We start from the raw sequence: 23,697 nt of genomic DNA, 5'->3' as shown, positions 1-23,697 counted from the left end.
AATTGATGGGTCATATGATAACTCAGTGTTTAACTTTTTTGAGGAACTGCCAAACTGTTTTCCAAAGTGGTACCACCATTTTACATTCCCAACAGAAATGTGTGAGGGTTCCAATTTGTCTGCATCCTTGCCAACACTTCTTATTATCAATATTTTTTATTATAGGCCAGGTGTGGTGGCTCATGCCTATAATCCCAGCACTTTGGGAGGCCGAAGCAGGCAGATCACGAGGTCAGGAGATCGAGACCATGCTGGCTAACACAGTGAAACCCCATCTCTACTAAAAATACAAAACTTAGCCAGGCGTGGTGGCACACACCTGTAGTCCCAGCTACTTGGGAGGCTGAGGCAGGAGAATTGCTTGAACCCAGGAGGCGGAGGTTGCAGTGAGCCGAGATTGCGCCACTGCACTCCAGCCTGGGTGACAGAGCGAGATTTCGTCTCAAAAAAAAAAAAAAGAAAAGAAAAAAATTTTTTTATTATAGCCCTCCTGGTGGATGTGAAGTGGTATCTCATTGTGGTTTTGATTTTCTTTTCCCTAATGACTAATGATGTTGACCATGTTTTCATGTGCTTGTTGTCAGATTTGTGTATTTTCTTTGGAGAAATGTCTATTCAGATCCTTCACTCATTTTTTAATTGGGTTGCCCTTTTTTGTTGTTGAGTTATAAGATATGTATGATTTGAAATTTTGTTTCTTTTCCTTTGTGTGTTGTCTTTTCATTTTTTAATGGTGACTTTGCATAAAAGTTTTAATTTTAATGAAATTCAATTTATGTTTTATCTTTTTTTTTAATTGATATGGGATCTCTCTCTGTAACGCTCACTGGAGTGCAGTGGCACAGTCATGGCTTGCTGCAGCCTTACCCTCCAAGGCTCAATCAATCCTCCCATCTCAGCCTCTTGAGTAGCTGGGACTGCAGGCACACACCACCATGCCCAACTAAACTTTTTTTCTTTTGTTGCTGGTGCTTTTGGTGTTGTGTCTTAAAAAACATTGCCTAATCCAAGGTCATGAATATATACACCTGTGTTTTCTTCTAAGAGTTTTATAGTTTTAGATTTTATATGTAGGTCTTTGATCCATTTGAATTAATTTTTATGTATGGTGTGAGGTAGGGATCCAACTTCATTCTTTTACATGTGGACATCCACTTGTCCCGGCACAATGTGCTGAAAAGACTATTCTTTCCTTCTACTTAATTGCTTGACACTCTTTTTTTTTTTTTTTTAAGAGACGGAGTCTGGCTGTGTTGCACAGGCTGTTCTCAAACTCTTAGTCTCAAGTGATCCTCCTGTCTTAGTCTCCCAAATAGCTGGGATTATAGGTGCAAGCCTCTGTTCCCAGCCTGTCTTGATACTTTTATCAGAAATCAATTGACTATAAATTTAAGGATGTATTTATCAACTCTCAACTCTAGTCCATTGATCTAAATGTCTGTTCTTATGCCAGTACCACACTGTTTTGATTGCTGTAGCGTTGTAGTAAGTTATAAAATTGGGAGGTATGAGTCTTTCAACTTTGTTCATTTTTCAAGATTGTTTTGTCTATTCTGGGTCTCTGGTATTTCCATATGAGCTTTATTTTATTTTAATTTGAAAAAATTTTTTTGAGGCAGAGTCTCACTCTGTCGCCCAGGCTGGAGTGCAGTGGCATGATCTTGGCTCACCGCAACCTCCGCTTCCTGGTTTCAAGCAATTCTCCTGCCTCAGCCTCCTGTGTAGCTGGGATTACAGGCATGCATGATGACACCTGGCTAATTTTTTTTGTGTTTTAGTAGAGATGGGGTTTCACCATGTTGGCCAGGCTGGTCTCAAACCCCTGACCTCAAATGATCAGCCCAACTCAGCCTCCCAAAGTGCTGGGATTATAGGCGTGAGCCACCACACCTGGTCCATATGAGCTTTAAATTCAAATTTATTGCCACCTGTTTTTATAAGTAAAGTTTTATTGGAACACAGCATACTCACTTATGTATTGCTTATGTTTGCTCTAGTGATTCAGTGGTAGAATTGAGTAGTAGTGATATAGACCATATGGCCTGCAAGACCTAAAATATTTACTATCTGAGCCTTTACAGAAAAGATTGCTGACCTCTGCTTTAGATGATGGAGTAAACTCATGCATTGAAGTACCAGAGGGCAGAACTAGGAACTATTCATTAATTCAGTCATATTTTCAAGCAAATATTGAATGCCTACTATATGACAGAAATGTTCTAGACACTGGGAAAAGAATATAGCAGTGAATAAGACCAACACAATTCCTGGCCCCATGAAGCTTTTTGCTATGACCTGTAAAACACCCTTAGGATCTGGCGTCTGCTCACCTCCCTGAGCCCATCTTGCTCATCTTACTCTGTCCCCTTCATCACTATGCTCTAACCACATTGGCTTTCATTCTGTTTCTTTGGCATTATCAGGCCTGTTATTTTTATACTCGTTCTTCCATATGCCTGAAATGCTTTTCCTTCACATCTTTGTGTAACTTGCTACTTCTCAGCATTGAGATTTCACCTCAAATATTAATTCCTCAGAGTGGCTTTCCCTGACCACTATGTCTAAAGTATACCCAGGCCAGGCGTGGTGGCTCATGCCTGTAATCCCAGCACCTTGGGAGGCCAAGATGGGTGAATCACCTGAGGTCAGGAGTTCGAGACCAGCCTGGCCAACATGGCAAAACCCCGTCTCTACTAAAAATACAAAAATTAGCCAGGCGCAGTGATGCGCGCCTGTAACCCCAGCTACTTGAGAGACTGAGGCAGAGAATTACTTGAACCTGGGAGGCAGACGTTGCAGTGAGCTGAGATTGCGCCACTGCACTCCAGCCTGGGTGACACAGTAATACACTGTCTCAAAAAATAAAAATAAATAACGTATATTCATCACACTTAGCACCATCTGAATTCGTCTTACTGATTTGTATGTTTGTTTATTTTCTCTCTTACCCTACTAGAGTTCTCTTAATTTCCACAACAACCTTTGCATGTGTAAGAATGCCTAGTATATAATAGGTACTTGAATAATTGTTAAAAGATTGAATTAAGGCCAGACACAGTGGCTCACACCTATAATCCCAGCACTTTGAGAGGCTGAGGCAGGCAGATCACTTGAGCCCAGGAGTTCGAATCCAGCCAGCCTGGTCAACATGGTGAAACCCCATCTCTACAAAAAATACAAAAATTAACCAGGTGTGGTGGCATGCATCTCTAGTCCCAGCTAGCTACTCAAGAGGCTGAGGTGGGAGGATCGCTGGAGCCCGACCAGAAATATGATCGCTCCTTTTCATGACTTTTAGGAGGATTTTTCTTTCTCCAATATAGTTCACACTGGGCTGTGCTTACATTTTTTCTTTCTTGGGATTTTTTTTTGTTTTTGTGAGACAGAGCCTTGCTCTGTTGCCCAGGCTGGAGTGCAGTGACATGATCATGGCTCACTGTAGCCTCCACCTCCCGGATTCAAGTGATCCTCCCACCTTAGCCTCCCCAGTAGCTGGGACTACAGGCGCACACCACCACACCTGGCTAATTTTTTAAATTTTTGTAGAGCTAGCATCTCACTATGTTACCCAGACTAGTCTCCAACTCCTGGGCTCAAGCAATCCTCCTGCCTAGCCTCCCAAAGTGCTGAGATTACTGGTGTGAGCCACCATGCCCAGCCTATGCTGTAAGTCTTGAACTCTCTTGGTGCAATGGAAAAGACATATTTGGATTTTATTTCTGATTCTGCCACTCAGCTATCAAAGTAACCACTCAAAGTGCTTTACAAATACTGTTCGTTTCCCACAACAACCCTATGAGGCTATCTACAATTATTATCTTTTTTACTGATGTAGAGCCTGAGACACAGAGGTTAAAGAACTTGCTCAAGGAAATACAGCTTGTACACATAAAACAATATTTGTTGTATTTTATGGACAACTTAATGGATTTTCAAGGGTAATTATGTGACGTACTTAGGACAGGGCCTGACATAGTAAGCTAAGTTTACTTATTCTTATAATTATTACTACTCCATATAAGTAATTCCTAGGCACACTAAAATTTGAGAAAACATTGAGCTAGATTAAAGAAGGAACAAAAGAAAAGACTTTATGGAAATGTCTGGATATTCAAATCATTCTGACTTTAAGACAACATATCATTAAGTCAATGGAGAGTGAGTGAGGAATTTTTTAAAGTTTTATTTGCTGTCAGAACTTACTCCATTCTGTTAAAATATTGCACCTACATAACCTTAATACATGGTAATAAGTATGTGTATTGTGAAGCTTAAATAAATTGACAAAAGTGAAAGCTTAGCATCTACCCTGGCATTTAGTAAGTGTTCTGTTAATTTTGCTGGATTTTAATCTAAATCTTGCTTGTTCAGACTCATTCATGCTGTTTTTAAAGAAGTTAGAGAGAAGCACTTGGCTGTCTGCTTCCTGTCTTTCCTAGTTGGCATTTTTTGTGGAGGCTTCATTAAATATCTGTAACTTTCATGCTCTTTGACATTGACCCTTTAGGTTGAGCCTCATTACACAAGGGTTTAGGCCTGAAGTCAGCAGGTACGTTAAATGTGTATATGATGAATCTCACTGGGTTGTAGTTAAGAGAGGGTCTTTATGTGTAGCTACACAAACTGGATCACAGGCTTTGCCTGAAAGTCAGAAAATGTTCTCAAAGATCCTTTAAGCCTGTTCCTAAAGCCTGACATTCCTGTTTTTTTCTGGGTTTGTTTGGTATCTCTCTCCTTTTTCTTTTTCTTATTTTTATTTTATTATAATTTTTTTTTTTGAGACAGAGTCTCTCTCTCTTTTTTTTCAAATCCCCAAGATAAAGACTGTGACCTAATTTACCTTACTGCACCAGGCTCTACCTATTTGAATTAAGCTCTGGAAGATCCAAGGAGTTTTTTATACTCCTGTACCCCCACCATCTGAACAGTACCTGGCATGCAGTAGGTGCTTGATGAATAATATGCTGGGTGAGGCTGGGCGCGGTGGCTTGCCTGTAATCCTAGCACTTTGGGAGGCCGAGGTGGGCAGATCACGAGGTCAGGAGATCGAGACCATCCTGGCTAACATGGTGAAACGCCTGTCTCTACTAAAAATACAAAAAATTAGCCGGGCGTGTTGGCAGGCACCTGTAGTCTCAGCCACTCAGGAGGCTGAGGCAGGAGAATGGCGTGAACCCGGGAGGCGGAGGTTGCAGTGAGCCGAGATTGTGCCACTGCACTCCAGCCTGACTCTGTCTCAAAAAAAAAAAAAAAAAAAAAAAAATGCGGGGTGAATAAAAGATTAGCCTTCTAGTTAATTGGCTGTCTTTGGATTGAATGTTTCCTGGCAAATTTTCTGTGACTGAGAGGATGTCCCTTGAAGGTACTGTTTCAGACATATCTCTTTTTCTGTTTTTGTTTTGTTTTGTTTGAGACACGGTCTGGCTCTGTTGCCCAGGCTGGAGTGCAGCGGTGCGATCTCAGCTCACTCCAGCCTCCACCTCCCAGGCTCAAGTCATCCTCCCAACCTCAGCCTCCCAAGTAGCTTGGACTACAGGCACATGCCACCACACCCAACTAATTTTTGTATTTTTTGTAGAGATGGGGTTTCGCCATGTTGCCCAGGTTGATTCCAACTCCTGAGCTCAAGCAATCTGCCCAAAGCACATTGGGCAGCCTCCCAAAGCACTAGGATTACAGGTGTGAGCCTCTGTGCCTGGCTGACGTACTCCTTCTAATGGTAAAAGCAGAAATGTGTTTGGATCTCACTTTTACTGCTTCCTACTGTCTGAACTTCAGTTTACTTTTCTGCAAAACGGGATCAATGAAACCTGTCCTTTATGGCTCAGAATTGCCCAGTATCAAGTGAGATCATGAATATGAAAGTACTTTATATATTGTAAGACACTAGTCAGTTTAAGTCCACTCTGGCCACTCACATGCACTTGGAAAATATTGAAAATGGAAAGACTGGTTTACCTGTTCAGTTCCACTTCTTGGTGTTGAGTTCCCCAGGAGAACCCCTAACCAACTCTCTTCCTGTCTCTTTTCATTTGCTCCCCCAGGGTCACTCAGGATGTGTCAACTGTCTGGAATGGAATGAGAAAGGAGAGTAAGTATGAGCTAGAGCACCTGAAGGGTGCTGGGGAAGGAAGTGAGGAGGGTGGAACAAGAAGGCTCCTCCTGAGTGGATCCAAGGAAAAGAGTGGACCCAGATGAAAAGAGACTGCTGCTTTCTGCTGTTCTTCAGCTTAGCCCGTAATTTTCAACACAATTAAACAATTAATCTCAGATAGATGGAAAGTTGGATGACCATCCAAACCCTGTTTTGTTTTGTTTTGTTTTAGAGACAGAGTCTCGCTCTGTCACCCAGGCTGGAGTGCAATGGCGTGATCTTGGCTCACTGCAACCTCCGTCTTTCAGGTTCAAGCGATTCTCCTTAATCAGCCTCCCAAGTAACTGGGACTACAGGCACACGCCACCATGCCTGGCTAATTTTTTGTATTTTTAGTAGAGACGAGGTCTTGCCATGTTGCCCAGGCTGGTCTCAAACTCCTGAGCTCAGGTAATCCACCCGCCTCAGCCTCCCAAAGTGCTAGTATTACAGGCATGAACCACCGCGCCCAGCCCAAAACCCTGTTTTTTTAATAAGCCAATGTGTTTAAGAATAATGGAAATTTCTTGGCCGGGTGTAGTGGCTCACGCCTGTAATCCTAGCACTTTGGGAGGCCGAGGTGGGTGGATCACGAGGTCAGGAGATTGAGACCATCCTGCCTAACATGGTGAAATCCCGTCTCTACAAAAAAACAAAAAATTAGCCAGGTGTGGTGGCGGGCACCTGTAGTCCCAGCTACTCGGGAGGCTGAGGCAGGAGAATGGCGTGAACCTGGGAGGCGGAGCTTGCAGTGAGCCGAGATCGCGCCACTGCACTCCAGCCTGGGGGACAGAGCGAGACTCCATTTCAAAAAAACAAAAGAATAATGGAAATGTCTTAGGACAAAATAGAAGAGAATCAGCTGTTTACAAGGCAACCTTAAATTCTGTGACATTTACTGTTCTTCAAATTCTGTAACCTAACTCCTTGTAAACAGAACATGGGATGGGGAAAGGGAGCTTAGGAATTTGAGGAGAGATCACAATCCCTCACTCTGCTTTCAGCTTGCTGGCCTCTGGTTCCGATGACCAGCACACGATTGTGTGGGACCCGCTGCACCACAAGAAGCTGCTCTCCATGCACACGGGACACACCGCAAATATCTTCTCTGTCAAGGTGAGCAGGACAAGCTACAGAGCAAGCACAAGAGTGACTGGGCTGTGGCCATGCCATGTTGGTATGTGTGTGTCCCATATACTGCCTAGGGTCACAGACAACCTTATGATCTAACTATCTGTTGGTGATTCCTGAAACCTCATTTCTCTTCCATGTTCTTCTTCCTCTTTTAGAGCTAAGCGGCCAATTCTAGATGAATTTATCTTTATGTGAATGGTAGTGGTGGGGGTATGGTTCTGAACATGAACTTAGAGAGCAGGTATACCTGGGTTTGACTCCCTTATCTGCTTCTTGGGCAAATCACCTGACCTGTCTGAGCCTGTTTGCTCATCTTTAAAAAGGAAGCAGCGAAGGAAAATCTCCCAGATTTGTAAACAAATTAATTTTTTAAAAAGGAAATAACATTCTACAGGGTTGTGACAGTTCAATGAGATAATTGATAAAAATAAAGTATGTGCCTAGTGCTTTTTATCTGTTCTACCCCTTCATAGGAAATGAATATTTTGATTTGTTGGAGGAGGAGAGTTGAGCTGAGGAGAGGTGAGAAGGGGACTTAAAGTGTCTTCAGACCTTTGAAGCTCTGTTGAAGCCCTGGAAATGACATGAGACATTTTTTTTTTGTTGCGGAAAACAGACCTAGGACTAGTGGCTATAAGTCCACAGAATTAAATGTGGGCCTGAGGAAAGAAAGAACTGTCTAATGCGTAGAGCTCTTTGAAAAATGTAGAATGGGCCCCTGGAGGAGATGAGTAAATGTCCTGTCTCTGCACTTGTCCACTCGCCAGGTGCTTTATCTCCAAGGTTTAAAGTTGGAAGAAATGGCCTGCAAGGAAGGGCCTTCCCAGCTCTGAGATTCTATAATGGATAGATGTGAGAATGAAGTTGTCCTTCGGAAAGTCTCACTATTCTAAGAAATGTTTTCCTAATTAATATCAAGAGGAATTACAAGATACCTGAACAAGATGATAGCTCCAAACCTACTTGTTTTCCTAAACGCTTTTTTCTCCTCAAGCTGTGATTCTCACCTTTAGAGACAGAACAATGAAGATTTACCTCTTACATGACTAACGGAAACTGCTTTCTGCCCCTGCAAAGAGTTTAGGTCCAATTTTAGTCTGTACAGTTAGGCCTGGGGAAGGGGACCTAAGCCATTAGTTTAGCATCAGAGCACAAGACATTGAGTTCTAACACCAGAATTTCTTAATAGTCTTGATACTCCCTAACGGTAAGACCTTGGGAAAGGCACTTACATGCTGACTCTCAGTCTCCTCTTCTATTAAAAAAAAAAAAAAAAAAAAAAAAAACCCAAAAAGGAATTCTTCTTTCTTTAGGTAGTGGAAACACTGCAGATGTATATTTATTTAACTCATGCGCTCCCCCTGGTGGTGACTATGGTGTGCGATGCATGTGGCAGCAGCCACAAGATCATGACAAGGGCTCCCCAGTTTATTTCTGCTGTGCATTGAGTGTATGCTGTCTCTAGACAGGATTAAAGACTACTGGTTGTCCCTAAAATAATTAAATCATGTTTATTTCATCTAGACCTTGTTCTTTTTTTTTTTTTTTTGAGGCTGAGTCTTACTCTGAATGTCGCCCAGGCTGGAGTGCAGTTGGCACAATCTTGGCTCACTGCCACCTCCGCCTCTGGGTTCAAGCAATTCTTGTGCCTCAGCCTCCTGAGTAGCTGGGATTACAGGTGTGCACCACCACGCCTGGCAAATTTTTGTATTTTTAGTAGAGATAGGGTTTCACCATGTTGGCCAGGCCAGTTTCAAACTCCTGACCTCAGGTTATCCACCCACCTCAGCCTCCCAAAGTGTTGGGATTACAGGCGTGAGCCACGGTGCCTGGCTAGACCTTGTTCTAATGAGCCCTTAGAGAAGCCTATGTGGAAAGAGTGAATTGTTGCTCTTTGTGAACATTTAAAGTCAAGTGGGACATCAGCTGTTTCAGTGTAGGACATTGCCCCTTCCCCAACACTACCACTCAGCCTTGTTGTGGGGAGGAACTTTTAAATTTAAAAAAAAAGATATTTCAATTTTTTGAACTCACACGAGAATTCAACACCACTCTCAAATATTTTTCATCCTCAAAGTTATGTGATAGAGCTACATACTTTCTTTCTTTCTTTCTTTTTTCTTTCCTTTTTTTTTTTTTTTTGAGACAGAGTCTCGCTCTTGTTGCCCAGGCTGGAGTGCAGTGGCAAGATCTCGGCTCACCGCCGAGTAGCTAGGACTACAGGCATACGCCACCACACCCGGCTAATTTTTTGTATTTTTAGTAGAGACAGGGTTTCTCCATGTTGGTAAGGCTGGTCTTACCAACCTCAGGTGATCCACCTGCCTCCGCCTCCCAAAGTGCTGGGATTACAGGTGTGAGCCACAGTGCCCAGCCCAGAACTGCATACTTTCTTTTTTCATTATTTGAAGCTATGGTTGCAGCTGTTTTTTTCTTATCAGATGTCATCTGGAGCATTTTGTTCTTGCCTTTATCAGGATGGTGGTTTTTTGTTGTTTTTTTTTTTTGAGATGGAGTCTTGTTTGCTGTCACCCAGTCTGGAGTGCAGTGATGCCATCTCAGCTCACTGCAACCTCCACCTTCCGGGTTCAAGTGATTCTCCTGCTTCAACCTTCTGAGCAGCTGGGATTACAGGTGCACAGCACCACATCCGGCTAATTTTTTTTTTGTAGTAAAGACGGGGTTTCACCATGTTGGCCAGGGTGGTCTCAAACTCCTGACCTCAGGTGATCCACCCACCTCGGCCTCCCAAAGTGTTGAGATTACAGGTGTGAGCCACAGCACCTGGCCTGTGTTTTGTTTTGTTTTTTTTTAAATAAATACTGCATAGAGATGTATCCTCTTGATGCTCAGCCCTTCCCTATGGTCCAACATTTGAGCTGTTTCCAATATTTGCTATTATAAGAGGCATCCAAGCATTTCTGACCAGGCCCCTTTTTTCTTTTTGGATTATTTCCTTTTTTTTTTTTTTTTTTGAAACGGAGTCTCGCTCTGTTGCCCAGGCTGGAGTGCAGTGGCGCGATCTCGGCTCACTGCAAGCTCCGCCTCCCAGGTTCACGCCATTCTCCTGCCTCAGCCTCCCGAGTAGCTGGGACTACAGGCGCACGCCCAGCTAATTTTTTTTGTATTTTTAGTAGAGACGGGGGTTCACCGTGTTAGCCAGGATGGTCTGGATCTCCTGACCTTGTGACCTGCAAGCCTCGGCCTCCCAAAGTGCTGGGATTACAGGCGTGACCCACCATGCCTGGCCTGGATTATTTCTTGGAAGTGGAAGTTTTGAGTCAAAAGATAGAAATTGTTTTTAATCTTTGTTACTATTACCAGATTGTTTTTCAGAAGCAGTGAAACTAATTTAAAACACTCATTCCCAACAGGGCATTCTGGCTCATGCCTACAATCCCAGCACTTTGGGAGGCCTAGGCAGGTGGATCACCTGAGGTCAGGAGTTCGAGACCAGCCTGGCCAACATGGTGAAACCCTGTCTCTACTAAAAATACAAAAATTAGCTGGGCATGGTGGTGCACACCTGTAATCCCAGCTACTCAGGAGGCTGACACAGGAGAATCGCTTGAACCTGGGAGGTGGAAGTTGCAGTGAACCGAGATTGCACCACTGCACTCCAGCCTGGGTGACAGAGCAAGACTCTGTCTCAAAAAAAAAAAAAAAAAAACAACCACACACACCCATTCCCTTAAAACACTCAAAGTCTTTTTCACTTCAGGACTAATTTATTACTTAATCTCTAGGTTACTAAGTAGTCATCATGAGGCAAGTAGGGCATGTGGGAGTCAGACAGACTTGGGCTTAAACACAATCTTGCTGTATATTACTGCTGAACCTCAAGGGTTTGTTTTGTTTTTTTTGTTTGTTTTTTTTTTGAGACAATCTCGCTCTGTTGCCCAGGCTGGAGTACAGTGGCACAATCTCAGCTCACTGCAGCCTCTGCCTTCCTGTAGCCTCTGCCTCCCAGGTTCAAGGGATTTTCCTGCCTCAGCCTGCTGAGCAGCTGGGATTACAGGCATGAGCCACCGCGCCCAGCCTGCATGGGCTCATTCTCTTTATCTGACATGGAGAGAAAAGGGTGCAGACATCCAGGCTAGCCTCCTTCCGTGGCCATTTCTACTCTCACCACCCACCCCTTCCTCCATTTCTCCTAAATAGTTCTTGCCTCACGCTGGGGACCGCATCTTGATCACGGGGGCAGCCGACTCTAAGGTGCATGTGCACGACCTGACAGTAAAGGAGACCATCCACATGTTTGGAGACCACACAAACCGGGTGAAGCGCATCGCCACAGCGCCCATGTGGCCCAACACATTCTGGAGTGCTGCTGAGGATGGGCTTATCCGGTAAGAGTCTGGGGCATCTAGTGGGGCCTGTCGCTCCCCCATCCCATCATCCTATAGTGTTTCCTTCTGCAGACCTAGCTGTTTCCCTCCAGCAGAGATCCAACCTCCTTTGTCTGCCCAGGGCAGTTGTCTGTGTACAGACTCCACTGGGAACATTTGCTTACTCCGCCCTCACCTTCCTCCCTCTTTGCCCTCTTTTGCACTACCTCTAGGCCCACAAGCTTTTTCTCACCACCTCAGGTGTCCAGGGTCTCTACTGCCTCTGGGCATTCACGTTACTCTTTCCTCTACTTGAGATTCTCTGTCCCCAGCTCTTCCCATGTCAGACTCTTTCTTATCCTAAGGAGATCAGCTTGAGTTACCTCTTCAGAAGCACCTTCTCTGACCATCCTGTCTAAAGTAGACAGACGTTATTGCTTGTTTTAACAATTATATCCTCTGTAACTCTAATTGCCACCTGTAGTTACTTTATTTTTATTAATTAATTTATTTTTTGAGACAGGGTCTCACTCCATTCTATTGCCGAGGTTGGAGTGCAGTGGCGTGATCATGGCTCACGGCAGCCTTGACTTCCTGGGCTCAGGTGATTCTCCCACCTCAGCCTCCTGAATATCTGGGACTACAGACACACTCCACCATGCTTGGCTAATTTTTCTAATTTTTTTTGTAGAGATAGGGTTTCTCTGTGTTGCCCAGGCAGGTCTCGAACTCCTGGGCTCAAGTGATCCTCCCTCCTCGGCCTCCCACAGTGCTAGGATTACTGGTGTGAGCTACCACACCTGGCCTTATTTTATTTTTACTTATCGGTTTACTTTTTTGTCTGTATCCTCACTAAATAGTAAAAGTAAACTGTCTTAGAACAACTCCATGTCTATGTTGTTTTTGGTTGTGTCCCTAGAGCCCAGCACAGCGCCTGGCACATAGAGCCACTTGATACATTTCTCTTGAACAGTTGGTCACTGGCTATGTACCTGGGAGGGGCAAGCCAGCCAGAAATGGTAAAATGGACTGTCCCCTTTTCCAGTGCCCTGCATTGTTACACGTTTGCCTCTACTTCCCTTCATTCTAAAATGGTGTTGTTGCTCTTCTTTAACTCCTTCAGATATGACCTTAGAACTTCTTCTCATCTCCCCAGCCTGCTTTAATCTGTCTCCCTTGAGTTCCTGTAGGACTTTGTGCCCTCTTTCCTTTTACAGATGAGGAATATCTAAGTCATACATAAATTATAACATAGTCAAGAGCAAGGCAATGAAGTCAGACAGACCTGGGGTCAAATCCTAGCTCTCTCACTCAGTATTTGACTGGGATAAGTCACTGCATCCCTGAACCTCAGACTACAGAATGCACTTGGTCAGTGGCAGGTCCAACTCTGTGTAGCACTTTTTGACCTTGGCTGACCAGATTTTGCCAGGGCCAGCTGGTAGAAGCTGAGCGTCTAGCACATCGGGTAGGATCCTAAGTGTTTAGGCATAGGCACAGTCAGAGAAGGTGTCCTAGCAGAAGGTGAACATAAGCTGGGCCTTCCAGAACAGACAGGATTTGGATGGGCAAGGAAAAGCAGAGTGTATTCCCCAGCTTGAGCAGAGTTTGCAAAGGCAGAAATAAACATGGCATGTGCAGGATAAAGAATTCTGTAGTTATAATTGACCCACATTTAGAAAACTGAGGAATAAGGTTGGAGAGAGATGTGAAATTGAGTCTTGAAAACCAGACTGAGGAGTTTGGTAAAAGTAAACTTGTGCTAAAAGTATTGAGGAATCTGCAATTTTTTGAGCAGGAGAGTGATGTAAAATAATATTTTAGGAAGAGCAGCCTGGTGAAGATGGCTTAGAAAGACAAGGTGAACAGCAAAGAGGTGATAACAGATGTCTAGGCAAGAGGGGTGAGCATATAGGTGATGTCCCCCCTACCCACCACTCTCTGAGGATACCTGTGTATTGGCAGCACAAAGTTTCCCCGTCTGGAGCGGTGGGAGTTTGCTGCTGTTTGGTAGACTTTTTGGCATTACCTTTACTGCGTGGATGAGACTTTTAGGCTTGCCTTGGCCCATGGTATATCTAGATAGCTCTTAGATGATCTGCAGATTCTCTTTTCTGTCACCTCCATACCTTGTTTCATGAAAGAAACTAAATTAGGTAGGAGTGGAGCAGTGTTTAAGATGCAGTCTCAGAAAGTTTCCCCAGCTCTGCACTTACTAGCAGTGTCATCTCAGTCAGGTTATTCAACATCTTTGAATCTCAGTATTCTAATGATACCTAGGGATGACGTTAGGAATTAATTAAGGGGCAATACTGGACATAAAGCACATTTTCACTAAGTGTTGGTAATCAGTAGTAGTGTAATAGTAGCAATAATACTGACATCTGTAGAATATGTACAGTAGTATCCACCTTAGGAGTTCTAGTAGAATGAAATAGAATGTGTGAGAAGCCTACTACAGGTACCTGGCACACTGTGGGCACTCAAGAAATGGGAGTTGTTTTTGACATTCTTATTTAGAAACAGGTCCAAAGTCCCTCCCAATCCTCTTGCATAACAAGAACTTGTCTTTTCCCCCGCCTTCCTCGCAAGGACCCCAAGCCCCAATTCCCTAACTCTGTCCTCTCTCACAGCCAGTATGACCTTCGAGAGAACAGCAAACACTCGGAGGTGCTGATTGACCTGACAGAGTACTGTGGCCAGCTGGTGGAGGCCAAGTGCCTCACCGTCAACCCCCAGGACAACAACTGCCTGGCAGTTGGGGCCAGCGGGCCCTTCGTGAGGCTTTATGACATCCGCATGATCCATAACCACAGGTATGAATAGTTCAGCCTCCTGTCTCCTGTGAGTAAGTCCCCGGAGAACCTGCTGCCCCTTTCCCTCACTGCCATTGCCATGCCCTCTTCTTCTATCACAGCTCACTGCAGCCTCAACCTCCACCTCCCCGGCTCAAGCGATCCTTCCATCTCAGCCTCTCAAGTAGCTGAGACTGCAGTCACACGCCACCTCGCTTGGCTAATTTTTTAATTTTTTTGTAGAGGCAGGGTCTTTCCATGTTGCCCAGGCTGGTCTCAAACTCCTGAGCTAAAGCAATCTTCCCACCTCGACCTCCCAAAGTGCTGGGACTACAAGCATGAGCCACTGTGCCTGGCCCCTTCTTTTATTTATTTATTTATTTATTTATTTTTTACTTTTTTTTTTTTTTTTTTTTTTTGAGACAGAGTCTTGCTCTGTCACCATGTTGGAGCACAGTGGCACAATCTCAGCTCACTGCAACCTCTGCCTCCCGGGTTCAAGCTGTTGTCCTGCTTCAGCCTCCCAAGTAGCTGGGATTACAGGCACCTGCCACCACACCTGACTAATTTTTGTATTATTAGTAAAGACGGGGTTTCACCATGTTGACCAGGCTAGTCTTGAACTCCTAACCTCAGGTGATCTGCCCACCTCGGCCTCCCAAAGTGTTGGGATTACAGACGTCAGCCACCACACCCAGCCTGGCCACTTCTTCTTTATGAAATGGACTTTCTTCAATTTTGTGATTTTTAAAAAACTTAATCCTTGCTTATGTTGAAAAATATGAAAAGTATAAATTAGGCCGGGCGCGGTGGCTCACGCCTGTAATCCCAGCACTTTGGGAGGCTGAGGCGGGCGGATCATGAGGTCAAGAGATCAAGACCATCCTGGCTAACACGGTGAAACCCTGTCTCTACTAAAAATACAAAAAATTAGCCGGGCATGGTGGCGAGCGCCTGTAGTCCCAGCTACTGGGGAGGCTGAGGCAGGAGAATGGCATGAACCTGGGAGGCGGAGCTTGTAGTGAGTGGAGATCCTGCCACTGCACTCCAGCCCGGGCGACAGAGCAAGACTCAGTCTCAATAAAAAAAAAAAAAAAGAAAAGTATAAATTACCCATAATCTCTTATATAAATTCCTTATAATTTCCTTATATTTATTTCTTCTTATAATTTCTTATATAAATCTCTTATAGTGTCTTTCTCAAAGAAATCACTGTATATAATATTTCCTGCTAGTTCTTATAACACTCAGAACCCCCACAGCACTCTCAGACCTGAGTTGTCTCTCCAGCCTGGGCTTTCCATGATTCTTGGGATGGATGCAGGAATGTCGCCTGTTTATTTTCATTCATGGGCTTGGTGACCACTGCTGTGCCTCACACACTGCATGGCTTGGAGCGGGTCTTGAACCTTAGCTTGCTTGTTTGTAAAATGGGAAAGATAAGGTGGTCATGAAGACCCAGACAGCTTATAGGACCTACTTGGCAAAGCACTGTAATGTATATGTCTGTAATTGTCTAGTTGGTGGGCCTTTGGGATTGCTTAGGTAAGGAAGAAAAATACCTCCTGTATCTCTCAGATACAAATGTAAGCTTTCTTCTAGTGAGTGTGGTCTGGTCTAGCCAGGGGCAGTGCTGTGACTTTAACCTATATGATTTTCCTTCCCACCAGAAAGAGTATGAAGCAGAGCCCTTCAGCGGGTGTGCACACCTTCTGTGACCGGCAGAAACCCCTTCCGGACGGTGCAGCCCAGTATTACGTAGCAGGTAGTGCTCAGCACAGCTCTGGCCCCAAACTCTCGGCTAGATGCTGACTCTTTTGGGGGCAGTCCAGGGAGACAGCATGGCATGGTGGTCAAGAGCAAGGGTTTTAGAGTCAGACAGACCTGATTTTTAATCCCAACTCTGCCATTGACAAGCTATGTCACCTTCAGCAAATTACAGAAAAGAAACTCATCAAGGTTAAGTAAAATGGGGTTATAATGACTAAATGAGATAAAATATATGAAGCAGCTAGCCCAGTGCATATAGTAAGGGCTCAACACTTGTAGCTGCTTTTATGCTAAAGTTGATTGGTATCATTTTTGATATGACTGATTTCACACAATCTCATGCCCCTTTGAAGGGGACTGGGACACTACTATGACTGGGCTGTTCCCTGCAGGTCACCTGCCAGTGAAGCTTCCTGACTACAACAACCGTTTGAGAGTGTTGGTTGCCACCTATGTGACCTTCAGCCCCAATGGCACAGAGCTACTAGTCAACATGGGTGGGGAACAGGTATGTACACATAAGGTGGTTCTGCCCCATCACCATTCCATGCCCAGCAGCCAGGGGCATGTACCTTAAGTTCACTGCTGAGGCAGACAAGATGCAACAGCCTTATGGTAAATGATGTTACATTGAAATGTGTGGTGATGTGGCATCATTGGAGTTCCCAGAGAGATGTCCTAGCTCAGTCTTTTTATTTCATTTTTTCTTAATGAAGTAGACAGAAATATGATAGTATGACATTTTGGTTAAGAATATAGGCTTTGGAATTGACAGACTTCTGTTCACATGCTGGCCTGCTGTTTAGCAGCTGTTTACTGTGACTTTGAGCAAATCTCTTTATTTTTCTGAGCCTCAGTTTCCTCATCTGCTATTTTCCTAGGAGGAAATCCCTGGGGCTCAGAGCATACAGCTCAGAGCAAGCTGTGGGTTAGTGCCAGCTTTGGGAAGTGTTCTTTGATACTGGCAGGTTGCTAAACCTTCTGTTTGTGTGCTCTCGGGATATTTAGTAAGCCTTGCATACATTTATTTACTCTACCAACACTGAGCACTTACTCTGGGACTAGCATTATTATAAATATAAGAGAGACAAGTGGGAAATATGATCCATCCCCAGGCTGATGGGAGACATGACAAATGAAACAGTTAATGACATTACAAGGCAAGGCCCAAATATGTACAAATGAAACAGGATGCAGAATAGGTGAGGATAAGCCAGATATTCCTGGACCTGTCCAAGGAATCATGAAAAGCTCAGGAGTAGTGCTAGTAATATAAAATGAGACATTTGGCTTTGTGACCTTTGAGGACTTCTTCATCTTTTTAAACATGTGACGTGTTTTTTTTTTCTTTCTTTTCTTTTTTTTTTTTTTTTTTTGAGTTGGAGTTTCGCTCTTGTTGCCCAGGTCGGAGTGCAATGGTGCAATCTCGGCTCACTGCAACCTCCGCTCTGCCTCCTGGATTTAAGCAATTCTCCTGCCTCAGCCTTCCAAGTAGCTGGAATTACAGGCACGTGCCACCACACCTGGCTAATTTTGTATTTTTAGTAGAGATGGGGTTTCACAATGTTGGTCAGGCTAGTCTCGAACTCCTGACCTTTGACCTCAGGTGATCCGCCCACCTCACCCTCCCAAAGTGCTGGGATTACAGGCATGAGCCACCGCACCTGACCTTTTTTTTTGTTGTTGTTGTTTGTTTGTTTGTTTGTTTTGAGGCAGGGTCTCACTCTGTCACCCAGGCTGGAGTGCAGTGGTACAATCTTGGATCACTGCAGCCTCGACATCCCAGGCTCAAGTGATCCCCCCACCTCAGCCTCCTGAGTAGCTGGGACCACAGGCACACGCCACCACACCTGGCTAGTTTTTGTATTTTTTTGTAAAGATGGGGTTTCGCCATGTTGCCCAAGCTGGTCTCAAACTCCTGGGCTCAAGCAACCACCCTCCTGCCTCAGCCTCCTAAAGTGCTAGGATTACAGGCTACGCCACCATGCCCAGCCAAATGTGATTCTAATTAATGATAGTATTTCAAGCAGGACTTTGGGTAGATCAGATAGCCCACCCTGAATGCTAGAGCTAGGAAGATTTTCCAGCCTGAGGTTTGCTGGAAGTACCTCTTAGGATAGCCTGATGGTTCTCTGCTCAACACTCACTGTGTTCCAAGACTGTGGTTCTTGAGAAGCCAAGTCCTGGTTACTGGTTCAACCACATCCTTACCTCATAGCTTCCATCTCTTTTTTTGCCCCCCTCAACTCTAGGTCTATTTGTTTGACTTGACTTACAAGCAGCGGCCGTACACCTTCCTCTTGCCTAGAAAATGCCACTCCTCAGGGGGTAAGTTCTCCCTTAGGGTATCTCTGCTGAGGTGGTGTAGGGGAGCTTCAGTTCATGCTACACCTGCTGAGAAGCCTGCCCTTTACTGTGGACTGTGATCCTCCAAAAAGAGCAGATCTCTGAAATAACCCCACCTATGCAGTAAGAAAGATGACAATAGAGCGGAGATCTCTTCAAGAGCTTTGCATCACTGCCCTTTTTGCTTCCCTCTGAAAAGACAGGTTCCTTCCATGGCTTGGCTCTTGAGAACCTGAAGTAGTTCCCCTCTCCTTTGTATCCTGGCCCAGTCTTCTCATTGATTTCTTCCTGGGGCCTACAGTTGATTTAGGCACCTCCTCACTCCATTCCCACCCCCAGCCCCAGCCCTAGCCCCAGCCCCAGCCCTAGCCCCAGCCCCAGCTGAGTAATGCCACGGTGAAGTTGTGTCCCTCGCCAGCCAGCAGAGGGCGCACGGGCTTTTCTTTATGTCAGAACTTGCTTTCTGGGAATGGATCTTACTCTGGGAGAATAGTCCCATGATGGAAACATCAGACCCCGTGATGGAAGCTAGAGGGCTGCCAGGAAGAAATGGGTCCTCTTCCTGAGTTGTTGCTGTCACTTTCTCACTATCTCCTGCCAGAAGTCCAGAATGGCAAGATGTCCACCAACGGTGTGTCCAATGGTGTGTCCAATGGCCTGCACCTTCATAGCAATGGCTTCCGGCTGCCGGAGAGTAGGGGACATGTCAGGTGAGGCCAGCTGGCTTGTCCAGCCCTCCAAGCCCCAGTTACACTATATGGACTGGAGGGAGGGACATAACCTGTAAATCTTCCTCCTGACCCACACCTACTCATGCATTCCAGAGAGTGAGGACCAAGGCAAAGAGCCTTCTTGGAGGGTGGCTAGTGTTTCCAGTGCCCCTCTTCCTGGCAGGACACTAGTCATGGTCAGACTAGCTCTAGCCTGTTGGTACTAGTAACTGGGGTCAGGACTTAGGGGCTAGCTGCCTCTTAGCACTGAGCTCTCTCCAAAAAGGGGCTGCATACAAATGGGCCTCCCCTTTATATTATTCCCCATCCTATAGCATATCCTTGTCTTTTCTCTGCCAGGCTCTGTGCTGGGCTTTGGATACAGAGATGCTCAAATTCCCTAGCCTTGAGAGAAATAGAGTTCTCTAGACAGCGATCCATAGGAGGGACTCGGGTGGTCATAAGGTTCAGCTCAGCATGGAGGCAGGTGGTATCAGCTACTACCATGCCCAGGAGTTTAAGTACAGCTTCATTTCTGCCCTTCTTCTTTTCACTGGCTGATAGTATTTGGAATGGTATTTGGAATGGAATTCCAAATGGTATTCCCTATCACAGTAATAGGTAATATCCCAGACCAGAGTAGTGGTCCCCTCTTCCAGATAGCAGTCAGATCCCAGGGGCCAAGAAAACCTGGGTGGCCCTCAGGCCATGTTAGAGATTCCCTGAGGGTCTGCTCTGACCTTCTTTGACTGTTCTGACTTGGCTCTATTTCCCCTGCAGCCCCCAAGTAGAGCTACCACCATACCTAGAGCGTGTGAAACAGCAAGCCAATGAGGCTTTTGCCTGCCAGCAGTGGACCCAAGCCATTCAGCTTTACAGCAAGGCTGTGCAGAGGGCCCCTCACAATGCCATGCTTTATGGAAACCGAGCAGCAGCCTACATGAAGCGCAAGTGGTGAGTGGCCACTGCAGAGGGGATCTGGGTCAGGATGAGGGAGAAAGCAGCTGGACCAGAAGGCAGGGGCCTGATGGAGCCAAGTTGCCAAGGCATCCAGGGAAAGTGGCAAGAACATATTGCTGCCTCTTAGGGCTTCTTGGCCTCTCCTCCCCACCTCCAGGCTAATGGTGGGCAGGCACCTGACCCATTAATCAGGAAGTCTCAAGCACTAAGGAAGCTCACAGTTACGTGGAACATGTTCAAAACTAGTTTCTACATGGCATATTATTATAAAGTGCTGTGGCCCCTGGGGAAGTAGGAGTTGAGGATTGTTAGTCCCAACTGTTGGAGAATTGGACTTTGAAGAGCAGTGGAATCTTGCTAAGTGGAAATGAGGGGTTTGGTGAATTCAGTTGGTATGTGTCTAAAATATTCTGCAGTCCCTTGCCCCCCTAAGGCTTGCTTTCTGTGTTCTTAGACCCTTTGGACTGAGTACAAACCATATCCCAGAGATCCAAAGCTGGCTATGGGTCACGCTAGGGTATGGTGGCTGGTAATAAAGAAGTAGACCATATCTGAAAGAACTCCTCATCTTTGGAGACCATCAGGGCCCCCAGCCCTTCTGCCTGCAGCACCAGCAGGCAAGCAGACATGCAGACCCCGCCCCCCCATCCCCCAGCCAGGGCCAGGACTAGAGATGGATAGAGCTGGGCCCACAGCCATTTCTGCTCCGTCTGGCATCCGTCGGCTCTGCCCAGACAGACAGGCCAGCTGGTGTGCCATCGTCTGGCTGCAACTAGGCAGGCCAGAGAGGGAAGCTTAAGAAACCCACCCAAGTCAGCAGGATGGTAGTGCTAGGTGGGGGTGGGGAAGATGCTGTCCCCCGGCCTTAGCTAAGGCATCAGGAGTTGGCCAAGGGCTCAGGTGGCAGCCAGACCCAGGAGATGACTGTTTTGGGTGAATCGTGAGTTGATTCACCTCTCTGTCCAACAGTTGGGTGGAACTCAGTGGTCCTCATCCAGGCTGTAGGCTAAGAGCTCAGCTTCACTCCTGCCTTCTTTCTAAGAGAGGTTGGTGATTTCCCAATCCATATGTGCCCTCAGCATGTTCTCTGAGCTCCTACTATGTGCTAGGTACTAGGAACACAAAGTTCTATCACTCTGAGTTCCTGTGCTCCAGAGGAGCCTCCGGACAGTGGGTAAAGTGGTGAACATAGTTCAGCATTAAAGAGATAGGAAGCAGTGAGTCTTGTGAATGGTCAGGTAAAGGGCTGTGGGCATCAAGAAAAGTTGGGTCGCTTTAGCTGGGGAACAGGGAAGCATCAGAAAGACATGGCGTCTGAATGGGCTTTAAGTGTAGGCAGGCTTAGACAGGAGATGAAGGAGAGGAGGGGCCTGTGGGGGAAGGACATTCCAGGGAGATGAAATGGTGTGAACAAAGGCGTGGGGGTGGGGGACTGACTGAAGAGCTTGTTTGCAGAACAGCAAATCCATTTGGCTGGAGCAGAGGGTTCGGAAAGGGACTGGCAGGAGATGAGTCTGTGAGGTAGCCTGGGGCCGGCCTAGGGAGGGCTTGGAATGCAGAGCGGTGACGTTGGCCTCGATTCAGTGCATGATGGGCAGCTACTGGAGAGTTCTGAGCAGGAGAGGGATGTGCCGAGGGCTGTCCTTTCAGGGAGATTGATCTGGCAGTGAGTCTAGGAAGGGTAAGCCCTGGAGCCAGCCTGCTCTCTACCCCCATCCCCACATGCCTGCCAGTGACCCCTAGAATGTCACATTCTGTCCTAGGCCAGTCTCCCCACGGCTGCCATCTGCTCCTGGATGCAGTGGGAGCTGTCACCCTCTGGCTCCTGGCTGGTCTCTGGTCTGGCTCTCCCCAGGAGCTCAGAGGGGCACCTTGCAGGCAGTAATTGGGTTTCCAAACAGTGCCTGCTCCTTCGTCACAGCCGCTCATCCTGACGCAGGCCACGCCATTGAAGCAGCTCTGTTTCCTGCCTGCCCCCACATGGGCTGAGCTGCTGGTTCCTGGTCTGAGCGTGGCTGCTCCGAGGACTGGGTGCTCCCTCTGAGTGCTGCAGAAGGAGGCTCAGGAAGAACCTTCCCATGTCAGGCCTGCCTTAGCCATGCCGGATTGTTGTGAGCTGTGCCCTTGGAGAAGGGGCCATTAACTCTAAGGGGTGCCTCTTACTGCTGCTTGGCACAGTTGGGTCCTAGGCCTACTCCAGCCCAGCTGAAAAAAAAAAAAAAAAGGCTTCTGAAGAAGCAGTTCCTGTGGCCTGTCTGGCTCTCCAGACAAGAGGCAAGGACAGGTCTGTGGGTGCTGGGGGAGTGTGCTTCCTATATTCTGGCACAGGGTGGGAAAAGGAGGGGCTTCTCTGACCTCCTTTCACTTCCTCTTTCCCCGCTTCCCCATCAAAAGCACTCCCACTTCCCTTCATCCATGCTTCAGGAGGTTGGAGAAGTGAGTGGGGATGATTTGGAGCTCCTGGTGTGCACAACCCCCCTTACCATCAGCTTCCAGAGAGCTGACTCTGCCAGACTGTCAGGCCCCATCCTCCAGCCCCAGGAGGTAGAGGCCACAGCTGCTGTGGATCAGTCAGCCAGGACAGAGGGGGGTCTGGCTGAGGGCTTGCTGCCTGCTGGTCAGACCCTGCATCCCCAGCCTGACACTTCTGGCTTCCCCAGACCACAGAACTGTCCTTGAGGGCCCCCTGCCTTGGACGTGGCTTTGAAGGCCAGCCGGGGGTGATTTGAGAAGGTAGATGGGAGAAGAGAGAAGGAGGGCTTGGGGAGCCTGTGGTGGGCAAGATGCCAGGCCTTCTGCTGCAGAGCTGCGGGTGCCTGGAGTGAGCCAGTGTGCAGTTGCACTCTGTGCCCAGCAGAGGGCAGCCTGACACCAGCTTTTGCCACCCTCAAGACCTCAGGGTTTCCTGGCTTGCTCCTTAACCATACTCTGTCTCCTGATGGGGGAGGCCTGGGCTGAGCCAGGATTCTCTTCGTCCTCAAGTCCCCTTGCCATGAGATCTGTCAGTGGTGGGCTGGGGTGGCCACAGGAAGCAGAGGAGACTGAATGGGGACCCCTTGCTTGCCACATGGCTCCACCTCCAAGCCACTCTTCCCTGCCTTCCCAGGGATGGTGACCACTATGATGCCCTGAGGGACTGCCTCAAGGCCATCTCCCTAAACCCATGCCACCTGAAGGCACACTTTCGCCTGGCCCGCTGCCTCTTTGAGCTCAAGTATGTGGCTGAAGCCCTGGAGTGCCTGGACGACTTCAAAGGGAAATTTCCGGAGCAGGCCCACAGCAGCGCTTGTGATGCATTGGGCCGCGACATCACAGCTGCCCTCTTCTCTAAAAATGATGGTGGTGAGTGGGCACTGAGGAGGGGGTGCTGTTACTCTTTGTCTTTGAGATGCTGCATGACATTCTGGAGAAGTCATGGTTCTGGGATTGGAGAGACCTGGGTTCAGATGTTGATTCAGAAACCATGCAACTTTGGGGCAGTTACTTAGTCTCTCTCTGAGAGTGTTGCCTGGTCTGAAAAG

At 46.6% G+C, this 23,697-nt stretch overlaps 1 protein-coding gene across 3 annotated transcripts in view; it reads left to right on the top strand.

Annotated features, from left to right (window-relative positions):
- The window catches only part of WDTC1 (WD and tetratricopeptide repeats 1), a 73,082-nt gene that overhangs the window by 42,773 nt on the left and 6,612 nt on the right, over positions 1-23,697 (top strand). For all 3 annotated transcript variants that reach the window (XM_054539279.1, XM_009233158.3, XM_063714111.1), the window contains exons 4-13: positions 6,045-6,091; positions 7,138-7,249; positions 11,429-11,616; positions 14,229-14,411; positions 16,061-16,155; positions 16,553-16,668; positions 18,413-18,488; positions 19,108-19,216; positions 19,997-20,170; positions 23,283-23,518. In XM_054539279.1, the coding sequence (XP_054395254.1) occupies positions 6,045-6,091; positions 7,138-7,249; positions 11,429-11,616; positions 14,229-14,411; positions 16,061-16,155; positions 16,553-16,668; positions 18,413-18,488; positions 19,108-19,216; positions 19,997-20,170; positions 23,283-23,518 (1,336 nt within the window). The remainder of the gene's footprint in view (positions 1-6,044; positions 6,092-7,137; positions 7,250-11,428; positions 11,617-14,228; positions 14,412-16,060; positions 16,156-16,552; positions 16,669-18,412; positions 18,489-19,107; positions 19,217-19,996; positions 20,171-23,282; positions 23,519-23,697) is intronic.

The sequence above is a fragment of the Pongo abelii genome, chromosome 1 (assembly GCF_028885655.2).
Source record: "Pongo abelii isolate AG06213 chromosome 1, NHGRI_mPonAbe1-v2.0_pri, whole genome shotgun sequence".
NCBI lineage: Eukaryota > Metazoa > Chordata > Mammalia > Primates > Hominidae > Pongo > Pongo abelii.
The sequence above is the reverse complement of the archived record's forward strand: the minus strand, read 5'-3'. Positions and strand labels throughout refer to the sequence as shown.